We start from the raw sequence: 11750 nt of genomic DNA, 5'->3' as shown, positions 1-11750 counted from the left end.
TTAGTATCATTTGTCATTCAAAGTACGAAAATCATATAGAATCTCATAACGCACCATCAACTAGATGGAGACATATGACTAAAAGTGTTATGGATAAAGTTAAATTCATGATTAAAATTAAAAAAATATTTATATTTTATTTATAAATAATATATAATAATTTATATATGCGTATATATATATATATATATATAAATTAAATATCAATTTTTTAATCAATTTAATTTAATTCAGGATTTGGTTTGGTTTTTAACCAAACCATGAACACCTGGATGAGATACATGAGATAACTCAATCTTCCAACCAAACAACCTTTTAAGTGTTTGATTTTGGCTAATGTTAGAGTCTAACCTTATCTAGGTGGATCCCACCCAAACCTTAGCTAACCAATTGCCTATGGCAGCAAATTTAGCAGTAGAAATCTGAAAAGTCCACATATTCAGCTACCGTCGCCGCCGGTGAAACGTCGGAGTTATTTTCCGGTGTTCCAAAAATACCAATTGATCTATAAAGATGGCGCTGAAATTATACGTAGATCGTATGTCCCAGCCTTCTCGCGCAGTTATCATCTTCTGCAAGTAAGTATTTTTTTTTTCATGTATAGCGGGAATAAGTTATTCATATTCATGTAAATATCCTTTTTCGTAAGGGAAACTAATTTTAGGATATGTTTGGTAGTAGTAAAATTGCGGGATAACTTATTATAGTTATCATTTTCTGCAAGTAAGTATGTTTTTCACTTATAGAGGCAGTTTAGTACATCGGCCTGTGCATTAATATTGAATGAGCTATTCATGTAAATATCCTTTTTTAAAGGAAAAGTAATCTCGCTATTAATTTTAAGATGAGTTTATCTCATGTTTCGTTGGTATAAAATTGCAGAATAACTTATTATAGTTATCATTTTCTGAAAGTTAGTATTTTTCACGTGTAGCGGGAGCTTTAGTGCACCGAGCTACTTTTTAAGATTGAATGAGCTATTCATGTAAAGATCCTTATTTAAAGGAAAACAAATCTCGCGATTAATTTTAGGATGAGTTTGTCTCATGTTTGGTTGGGATAAAGTCGCAAGATAACTTATCACACGATTAGTTATCTCAGGATTATAGTGTTATCATTTTCGTCAAGTAAGTATTTTTAGGTATAGCGGAAGCTTTAGTATACTGAGCTGCTTTTTAAGGTTGATTGAGCTATTTATGTAAAGATCATTTTTTGAAGAAGAATTAATCTAAATAGTTGGGCACCTAATTGATTAAACTAAAGATAAGTATAATCCATGTATATATGTGTATGATCGGATATAATAAGGGTCCGTCTGGTATGAGGGATAAGGGAAACTAATCTCAAGATTAATTTTAAGATGATTTTATTCCATATTCGGTTGGGATAAAATTGCGGGATAACTTATAGCAGGATCCATATTGAGGGTGGAATAACAATCCCGGAATAAGTTATCTGGGGATAACTTGTTTTCCCAACCAAACAAGCCCTAAGTGTATAATGTACCATGTATGTATATTGGCTAGAAAAAATAAACAGTAAATCTGCTCGGCTTTTCATGTAAAGATCCCATTTTTAATTAATAGTCGTATTGTTTCTCCTTGAACTCTAAGTTTCAATATTTTCTTGTTTTCATTGAATATATCCTTTCCAGACCCGTGCATAGTGGGAGCTTTATTTTTATAGTTTGTTGGTTTCTTTTGAATACTCTTGAGTTAGTGACTGATCTTCCAAAAATTTAAGAGTGAAGGGTCAAAAATACACTTAAAGTATTCCAGTTTTGAAGTTTCATATCTGAACTATCGGGTATCTGTGTTTTCTACGTGAACTATCACATACTATTTATCAAACACACATCAACTATCAATTGTTCCCTTTTGCTATTTGAATAATGGTGATATTTTAAGTTGGAAAAGGGAATACATGATAGTTGAGGGTGTGTTTGATAAATAGTCACTGATAGTTTAGGTAAGAAACTCTTAACGCTGATAGTTCAGGTAGGAAACTCAAAAAAAAAATCGAGATACTTTAGGTGTGTTTTTGAGTATTAGCTGAATTTTTAAGTAGACATGAGCTTCTCTTGTTTTCTTTGAATTCCCATGATTGTCTTTGTAGCTTCGGAGCTTAACATGAGCTTCTCTTGTTTTCTTTGAATTCCCATGATTGTCTTTGTAGCTTCGGATCTTATAAGGGATTTTATTGTATAATTTTATCAGAAAGTTAATGGAAGAAAGTTTTGTTGTTTTCCTGGATATTCTGTTTCTAGTTTTGAAGCTCCAAAATGGTGTTTTTAATGATTAATTTTCCACAAAAGGTTAAATGGAATAGACTTTGAGGAGGTACGCATAAATCTCTCCAAGCGTGAGCAGTTGTCTCCTGAATTTAAAGGTTTGTCTTTTCTATTAACTCTACTTTTCGCTAGAAAAATGGTTTCGAGATAATATGTGTTTCTTTGTTTCAAGATAATTTAAACAGTTTCCTCTGTATTTATCTTCAGAAATTAACCCCATGAAGCAAGTACCAGCTATAATGGATGGAAGATTTAAGCTTTCCGAAAGGTAATGTTCTGCTTGAACAGAAAATTCAGCATTTCATAATATCTCAATGTTGTTAACGTCTATTATTTGCTGTATATGTTGTACTTTCACATATCTTAAAGCTTTATATTTAGTCATTTATCTCCTAGAAGTTCATAGTTTGATGTGTTCACCTGTGAATGTATACTACGAGAACCAAAATTAGGAAATACTCATTCTGTTAAGTTTAGAACGTTTTCTGTAAAGATTTGTATGTAGTGGGCGAGCACAATGCCAGCACAAGTAACTATTGTGGACAATGCATGTGGAGATAGGACAACGTTATCTTTTCCTGAGTTTCACGTGAAGTATTTTATAACTTGGATACGTTTAAAGCAAGCTAACTGATTATATGTGCTTGCAGTCATGCAATTCTTAAATATCTGGCTTGTGCATTTCCAGGAATTGCAGATCATTGGTAAGTGCAGCTTCTTATTTTCAGTATTTACTTTAGTCAAATGCTTTTTTATCATGGAAACAAGTGCTCTTTAAAGCTCTTGGTCTTGAAATGGAATACGATCCCAGGCAGATCCAGGGTCTGAACGTGATGAGTTCAATTTTATTCCCACCGCTACAGTTAAGAATTTAATAGTTATTAAAAAAACTAGTGATCGCATATATATCTAAGTTCCATGTTAAAAATGTTGGGTTTAGCAGAATCCATGGAACCCATATTGCATCTTCCTCTGAACGTGGCAATTGGAATTACAAATGAAACTATTCTGCAGTTGGCATCTGTGAGAAGTTAATCCCATATGTATCTGTTATTTGATTGCTAATTGCGTGTTGTGTTTCTAACTGGGACTTACATTAGTAGAGTTTTGTTAAAAAAACATCATCTTATTGTGCTAAGAAACCCGTCATTTGCACCAAACCAGTAATAACATGACATAAGTTTTCTGCATACTCTTTTACCAACTTGTTATGGTTAATGAATATGCATTTTCACCTCACTTATTACTTAACCTTGGTAAAGTACATTGGTTTGGTGTAAACACTAGATGGGGGCAAATTTTTACCCAACGAACCAAAGAAGCATTCCAATAGAAAAGAAGAACAAGTAACATAATAGCTAATTGGAAAATACCAGCTGAACAAATGAAGTATCAGCAACGAATAAAGTATCAGCACCGAATAATAAACAAGCTTTCAAAATTTGAGAAGAGATGTTAATTGAAGTCTCTGTACTGTACCAAGTACTAACTTATGAGAAAAAGAAAAAAGTGTATATCTGTGGACCTATGAACAGTGTAGATTTTCAGTCTTAGTGACGGACTAATGTACACTCTCTTAGGTTGTATATTCTGGTTAGTTTTGCTTTCTGCTTTTATCTCTTACTTCTTGCACAATCCTATTGAAGGTACCCAGCTGACTTATACAAAAGAGCAAAGGTAGACTCTGTGTTGGATTGGCATCACTCTAACTTGCGTCGTGGTGCAGGTGCTTATATCAGATATTGAGATTTTTTTCAGCTTCCAGTTAGATTATGATTACTTTACCTTGACCTTACTTGAGTTAATTAGTGGTGATTTCTGGCATTTGTGAGAACTTGGCAAAAAGATGCTTGAGGTTAAGGCTATGCCTGAATTAAAATTGTATCCCAAAATGAGATAAATCGAGGAAGTTTGTTTGTATGATCAATTTCAGAAAAGAGCAACTGCTTGTCATAATGCTCTTTGCTAAGATTCTTGCTAGTAGCCTAATACAAGACAGTTGCTGCAGTCCTGCCAGTTTCTTAGGCTATCTTTAGCAGTTGATTCCTCTATTGAAACAGTTGACCTTTCTCAAGCCTCTAATTGTGAAATCTAGCCACTTAATGATGGTGGCTTTTTTTCTTCAACAATGACAGTGATTAAAACCACTATGATAAGCTATGTTGCTCGAACTCTTCAAAAATGTCAACAGTTGCATGTCAAATTCTCCTAAAATAGTGTATTTTTGGAGAATCCGACACGGGTACGGCATCGAATGTGAAGAGTCCACGCAACTATTGATAAGTAGTCTCTTCCACAAAGTTCTCTGATTACTACTTGGTGATAGCTTGATATGCCACTCTTTTAGTTGTTTCCAATAGTTTTCTGACGCAGTGCTTATGTGTTCAGCTGCATATGTCTTTAGTACTGTTCTCGCTCCTTCTTTTGGGTTGACTTTGAATCCACAAGCAGCAGCAGAAGCTGAGAAAGTCCTTTTGACATCTCTTGCAAAGATCGAGTCTGTTTGGCTCCAGAAAAAAGGACAATTTTTGCTTGGAAGTGGCCAACCTTCAATTGCAGATCTTAGCTTAGTGTGTGAGCTTATGCAACTTGAGGTAAAGTGATTTTCCCTTTCCTTCTGTTGCTTTACATCTTATAATCCAAGCATAAATTATCACGAGGAGTCTGTTGCTTAAGACATTATTTGAATTTTGAGCGCTTCAAAAAAGCTTCTCTGCGTGCACGTCACTTGCCTCTGGAGGGAAATGATGCATACATGCGAAATGATGACTTAATTGTTTTTGCTCAAAATGTAGTCTGTGGGACTGACATTCAGAGTTGTGTTAACAGTTAGCTGTTGCTTCCCTTCCATCATCTTAGATGAACTTCCAATAAAATTAAATATTAACGCATGTGTTGGTATGAGGATGACCTTTTAAGTCCCTATTTTAAAAGACTAACAGGTAATAATGACTTTATTCTCTACTCTAGGTTGGGTTGAAAGTTCATAGAACTGGTCGTTACCACCCATACCACCCATTGTTCCATCCCTTTCATCCTTGCCTTGGTTTTCTATTTGTCTACTTCCTCAATCAATTTCAGTCAGCCAGCCATTTTTATTTGGAAATGCTGATTTTTTATATAATGAAGTGCCACATAGATGCTTGTCAAAAAAAAAAAGTGCCATATAGATGCTTCCATATGGTCTTTAGAATTAAAGCTGATGACGAATTCATGATTTCTTCTTAGGATAGAAGTCTATCCACTGAGTAAACTTGGAGAATATACTTGTTTCTGAGGTCTTATGGAAACTTCTTTTCTGATGAATTTAGGTTTTGGATGAGAAGGATCGTGAGCGGATAATAGGCCCATACAAGAGAGTTTTGAAGTGGATTGATGACACAAAGAATGCCATGCAACCTCATTTCCAAGAGGTACATGTCATCCTCTTCAAAGCTAAAGAGAGGTTCCATAAGCAAAGATCTGCAGTAGGAAGTAGCCTTCCTCAATCGAGCAGGAAACCTGACTTACATTCGAAGATGTGAGCAAGCAATTAGGAGCCAGGCGATGCATTGTGCTCGTAGTATCACCATGCACAGTGTATATGTGAAAGCTGATACAGGAAGGAGAATTCTGATCTAAGCTTTTCTTATTCATTTTCTTTATGTATATGTACTTAAAAAATAAGCGTTCAATTGATAATCCTAGTCCACAGAATATGTAATCAGAAAAGCTGAGACTCCCGTACTCTTGGGTATACATCTGTTATTTCTTCACTGTATCAAATGTATGAGTTCTGAATATTATCTATGAATGCCACTTGCAACGTGAACTATTTCTAGCGCCGCCTCTCAGGTGCATTTCCTTATTTCCTATAACTTCAGGTGCTTTCTAACGTATTACTTGAAGAACACCAATTAACACCTAATACTTGGTTGCCCAAATTTATTTCTCCACTTTAGCTTGCTACTTGATATTGTTTCCCATCTTTTTCTTACATTTCTTTTGTTTTTCTTTCCCCTGGCTATTAAGACGTCTTATAAAAAGAAGTGTGCTTATTTGCCTAAAGTGAATGTCTAGTTCTAGTGTCCCCCTGGTTTCTTCTTATTGAATATAGTACATGAAGCACATGATTTGGCAGTAAATAATCCACTGGCTGTATCTTTTCTCCCTGTGGACCAAAAATTAGACAGTTTTGTTAGCTACAACGTTAGCAGCCAGGAATTACTGAACAACGATTTCTTGTAAATCCAGAGTATTCAGCTTCTTAGGTTTCTTGTAGTTTTTCAGCAGAAGAGAGCTGCAAACAACACTCACTGAAGAGGCAGCCATTGCAGCCCCAGCAATCCATGGTGGTAACCGAAAATGAGTAGATGGGAACAGCACGCCAGCAGCAATTGGGATGCCGAGGAGATTATATCCCAAAGCCCAGAAATAGTTGAGGTGGATTCTCCGGAAGGTTTTCTTAGAAAGATCGATTGCAGTTATTACATCTTTCAAGCTGCTCTTCATAAGAACAATGTCAGCTGCCTCAATTGCTATATCTGTGCCTGCACCAATTGCAATTCCTACATCAGCAGCTACAAGCGCTGGTGAGTCATTAACTCCATCTCCTACCATTGCCACAACTTTGCCTAAATCCTGTGTACTAAAATGGAACAGATGAATCATGTGAAGAAAAATTTTAATATTAAAATCATAATCTTTCAAGATTTATCATGTCAATACATTAAGGAGTTGTTTGGTGAGCAAACAAGTTATACGGGATATAATGTGTGGACTAGACTATGGGAATTAAGTAATTAAGGATTATCTAGTGGATATATGGATGTTTGAATGATGGAAAGCGGAATAGTTGAATAAGTTTCTACCTGTAGTTCCTTCACTTTTTCAGCTTTCTGTTCAGGTTTGGCTTCTGCAACAACATATTTTCCGTCAATTCCAACTTGCTTGGCTATGGCATTTGCTGTTCCCCAGTTGTCACCTGTTACTATCATACTCTCAACGTTCATTGATTTGAGAAAGGAGATGACTGCTGGAGCCTCTGGCTTCAATGGATCAGAAACGGAAAGGACACCAATCAGCTCTTTATCGATAGATACAAGTATGCCAGTTTGAGCCTGCCCTTCTGCTTCTGCTAATGCTTCTTCAGCTTGAACTGGAATGGCAATGCCGTGCTCCAGCATCAAGCTTTTATTCCCCAAAATCACTTCTTTGTTGCAGATGATAGCCCGCACACCATGCCCAGTTATGGACTCAAAGTTCGAGGCTTCAGGCCAGGCAAGGTTCTCCTCACTTCCTCTTAACTTTTTCGCGTACTCAACAATTGCCTTGGCTAAGGGGTGATCACTATTTACCTGTCAATTTAACATGCCGTACAAGACACTTAAATTGATGTAGTTTTGTTAACTAACCGCTAACAACTTTATTGAAATTGAAACCTTTAAAACTCCAAAAGATAGCAATAATCATTTTAGTTTTACTAAAAGAGGCTAAATTTTGTTAAGGATATAACTGATCTTGCTGATGAAGAATCTAAGCAAGATAAGGTCCTACCTCAGCAGCAGCAATAAGTTCATAGAATTCTTGAGGTACCATAGTTTTGAAAAACTTAGTATTGACAACCATAGGCTTGCCAATGGTAAGGGTGCCAGTCTTGTCAAAAACAATACAGTTTACCTGGAGAGTGAAACAGTTCACCACAACTTCATTAACAAAATTTGGATTGTTAAAAGGAAGAGAGTTTGAATTCAGACCTCTTGTGCACTTTCCAATGCCTGACCACCTTTAATAAGGACACCAAGGGAAGCGCCGACTCCAGTACCCACCATAACAGCCGTGGGAGTAGCTAAACCGAGTGCACAGGGGCAAGCTATCACCATGACAGAAATGCCAAACTGCAGGGCAAGCTCAAAGCTATCCATTGAAGAAGGAATCCAAGCTCTTGGATAGGAAGTAAAAATTCCAGCTAAAAACCAAGAAACCCAAGTACAAAATGAGAGAGCAATGACCTGAGAAATCGGAATAAATCATTTATTTTCAGCCAAACTAATATATGACTGGTTAGTTATATATATACATATTGACAACAATGACATGTAAGGGGTGCTTAATCTCACAAGAGGCACAAAGTACTTGGAAATGTGGTCAGCAAATCTCTGCACTGGAGCTTTAGCCATTTGTGCTGATTCAACCAACCGAACAATCTGCGATAGAGCAGTTTCTGAGCCAATCCTTGTTGCCTTTATGTGTAACACCCCATTTTCATTCATAGTTCCTCCAATCACCATGTCACCCGGCTTTTTAGTGACCGGACGAGATTCTCCTGTTATCATGCTTTCATTTGCATGGCTTTGTCCCCAGATGACAAGACCATCGCAAGCTACTTTTGAACCTGGAATGGTTTTAATCACATCGTTCTTTTGTATCAATCGGCTATCAACTTCTTCTTCATTTACCACATTCCCTTTGTCATCTAGAGTTAGCAGTGTTGCAGTCTTTGGGGCCAAATCCATGAGCTTGGCAATGGCCTCAGATGTCTTTCCTCTAGCCAAAACTTCCAAATATTTTCCAAGTAGAATGAACGAGATAAGCATCGAGCTAGTCTCAAAAAAGTCACTGGCTTTGAAAGTTGGAGAAGTAGCAGCTCTTATTACCGAATAAACAGAATAAAAATACGCTGCATTAGTTCCTAATGCAATAAGAACATCCATATTTGCATAACCATGGCTTAAGGCAATATAGGCACCAACGTAGAATCTTCGACCAATGATGAACTGCACTGGTGTAGATAATCCCCATCTCAGAACCTGTCCAACGGTTAGCATGTTGGCAACCTTAGTTTCCAATACATCTTTCAGACCAGGAATGTACATAAACACCATTGAAGTAAAAAAGACAGGAACTGCAAATACTAAACTCCAAAGAAAAGCTCTATGATATTGCTTGATTTCTTGATGTCTATGTTCTCCTCTCTCTCTTCCCTCAGGAAATATAGATGCCTTGAAACATCCTGATCCAGTTGACTCGATTGCACGAATAAAGTCTCTAGGTCCTGTCACATCTGCTGTGTAAGAGACTGATATCTTCTTGAGCTGCAGGTCAAAGTCTATTTCTTGAACTCCTTTAAGTGCAAGAAGAGAACTCTTTATCAATGTAACACAATTCTCAGTGTTAACTCCATCAACTTTTAGCAGTATTCGACTGCTATCTTCTCCTGTACTAATCAATATGCCTTCAAATCCTGTATTAGCAATAGCTTCCAACAACTGATTGCAATCAACTATTTTCGGGTCATAGCAGATTTCAGCTTCTTGAGTTGCTAATGCTACTCGTGCTTCTTGTACACCAGGGATTACTTGCAATGCTGATTCAAGAGTTGTGGAGCAAGAAGTACAAGTCATTCCATGTACTTGAATCCTGCATACTTGAGAGGACTTCTCTTGATTCATCTCTTCTTCAATCAACTTAGCCTGAAATCCAACGTCTTCTTTGCTCTCGCGAATCATCTCCTCCTGATCATATTAACATAAAGCACTTTCAACTATGTGATATAATGATTCTTGAAGAATTTTCTATCCTCACAAGATTATATAGCTGTAAAAGCATAGTGCCTAGTAGAAGAGACCCCTTCTTGAGAAACCACATCCTAAAACAAACATAGAGAGATTGAACTAGATTGAACTGTGTTAGTGTTATACATGTGATATATTATACTACATTCCTTTCCTTAAAGATGTATATTTCAATTTTCATATTTAAGGCAGCCCTAGTGAACAAAGCATTCTGCGTTCATGCTGGTTCTGGGGAAAGACCGCACGCCAAAGAGGTGTGATTTAGACAACTTACTCTGACACTAGCATCACTGACTGAGAACACGGCTCGAACCTCGAACCTATAGGTAACACAAACAGTTTTTACCGTCGCTTCAAGATTCCCTTCATATTAAACTTTCTAAATAGAAAAGGCATTTAGAATAAGAAGTCAAGTTTTAAACTTTTAATAAATACTTAGCAGGCAGGTCCATTAGTCTTTGTCTAATCAAAGTGTCATTTGAGGATAATCTTTGATAATGACTAAAAGTCATATCCACTTACTAAAAGAAAGTGTTTTTTTTCTCTCTTTCTATATGCACTCATCTGAAGCACTTGAAAGTTTATTAACTGTGTATGAAGAATCCAAAAGACAGCACAAAACACTAAAAAGAGAAAAGGTGACAAATAATGTTCTTCAGAAAAAGAAGATTGGAGAATATTTTCCCACTAGAGAGCATTGATTTGATTAGTGTTTTACAGTCAGCTATTTCCTACTAAAAACGAAGTCCGGTTCACTAAAGTTTTTGTTATATGTGGAGTTTGGAGAGTGATCGGACCACAACGGCCTATTGTATGTAGCCTCATCTTACATTTTTACAAGGAATTGTTTCCACGGCTTGAACCCATGATCTTTTGATCGCATGACAATTATTTGGGTGTGAGTTATATTGATATATTTTTTTTTATAGCAAGACTTGTTTGTAAAAGTTGAAATTCCAGAAAGAAATAATCTTTTCACTCATGGTACATATTTCACTGTACCATGATCAGTGAAATAATCCTTAATATTATTTCACTCTCTACTTACTTGTTTCAAAATTTTACAACGTATTTTATTAAGAGGCACCACATGCATTATTTCACTCATGATATATTGAAAAATTACCAAACCTTCATAAGTTCAAAAAGCAAGCAGAAAGTAAAATTTCACAAAAAGAACTTAAATTGAATTCCCTTTTGGACATTGAGGTTTTTGGGATATATAGTGTTTGGATGATTCTTGCTATAACACTTTCTTTTATAACTCTATATTCTTTTTCTTAAATAAGCACATAGGTTTCGTTCAAAAGTTTTTGCCATAATATATAGTACTACTAGTGTTGTGTTATGTAGGTGCTTACAACATAGGCACTACGGGGTCTTCTACACCGGATAAGATGGGATAATTCAGAATTAAACTTGAGATAAAATTTATTCTCCTATGATATTTCACTTTTATCTCATCCAACTTGGATTATTTTATTCCATCTTAACTTTCAGATGGTGGAATGTAGTTTCGGGTAAATGAATAAACATTTGAGTTGCACTTGCACATATTTATGTAGGTGATTAACCAATCATAAAAGAGGAATAGGACTTGAATATTGGGGTTTTCTTTAATAAGGATTATATATATATATATATATATATGCACTAACAATATTTTTTTAGTTAGTTATTTGTGTAATTTTCCTTTTCAAATTACAAAATTAAACTTACAATATATGCAGTTATAAATCATTTTACTCTGTTAGTAGTATAAAAAATAGTTTATTTGTTATTCTATAAATTAAAATTAAATGCTTTTCTTCAAGGTAGAGAATGTTAGAAGTCTGTTATCATCTTATCTAAAAGTATAGATTTTTACAAAAATAATATAAAATTAATTTAAAACAAAATATAAGTTG

At 35.6% G+C, this 11750-nt stretch overlaps 2 protein-coding genes across 6 annotated transcripts; one reads left to right on the top strand and one right to left on the bottom strand.

Annotated features, from left to right (window-relative positions):
- Positions 1-202: 202 nt before the first annotated feature.
- On the top strand, positions 203-6104 carry LOC107864876 (glutathione S-transferase T1). Its single transcript, XM_016711287.2, has 7 exons — positions 203-578; positions 2315-2388; positions 2498-2558; positions 2941-2994; positions 3937-4016; positions 4679-4884; positions 5602-6104. The coding sequence occupies exons 1-7, from the start codon at positions 514-516 to the stop codon at positions 5812-5814; spliced, it is 753 nt and encodes a 250-aa protein (XP_016566773.1). The 5' UTR covers positions 203-513; the 3' UTR covers positions 5815-6104.
- A 298-nt stretch (positions 6105-6402) lies between these two features.
- LOC107864851 (probable copper-transporting ATPase HMA5) lies at positions 6403-11455 on the bottom strand. Of its 5 annotated transcripts, XM_016711271.2 has the most exons (6): positions 10118-10342; positions 8389-9783; positions 8026-8280; positions 7826-7948; positions 7141-7626; positions 6403-6910 (listed from the first exon to the last, which is right to left on the bottom strand). In XM_016711271.2, the coding sequence occupies exons 2-6, from the start codon at positions 9775-9777 to the stop codon at positions 6494-6496; spliced, it is 2670 nt and encodes an 889-aa protein (XP_016566757.2). In that variant the 5' UTR covers positions 9778-9783; positions 10118-10342; the 3' UTR covers positions 6403-6493. The 5 variants fall into 5 exon arrangements, with proteins under 5 accessions (XP_016566757.2, XP_047270705.1, XP_016566767.2 ...); XM_047414749.1 differs by lacking the exon at positions 7826-7948 and having other exon boundaries at positions 10118-11451; XM_016711281.2 differs by having other exon boundaries at positions 6403-6917; positions 8389-11449.
- Positions 11456-11750: the final 295 nt, after the last annotated feature.

This window comes from Capsicum annuum, chromosome 1, assembly GCF_002878395.1.
Source record: "Capsicum annuum cultivar UCD-10X-F1 chromosome 1, UCD10Xv1.1, whole genome shotgun sequence".
Taxonomy (NCBI): Eukaryota; Viridiplantae; Streptophyta; class Magnoliopsida; order Solanales; family Solanaceae; genus Capsicum; species Capsicum annuum.
The sequence above is the reverse complement of the archived record's forward strand: the minus strand, read 5'-3'. Positions and strand labels throughout refer to the sequence as shown.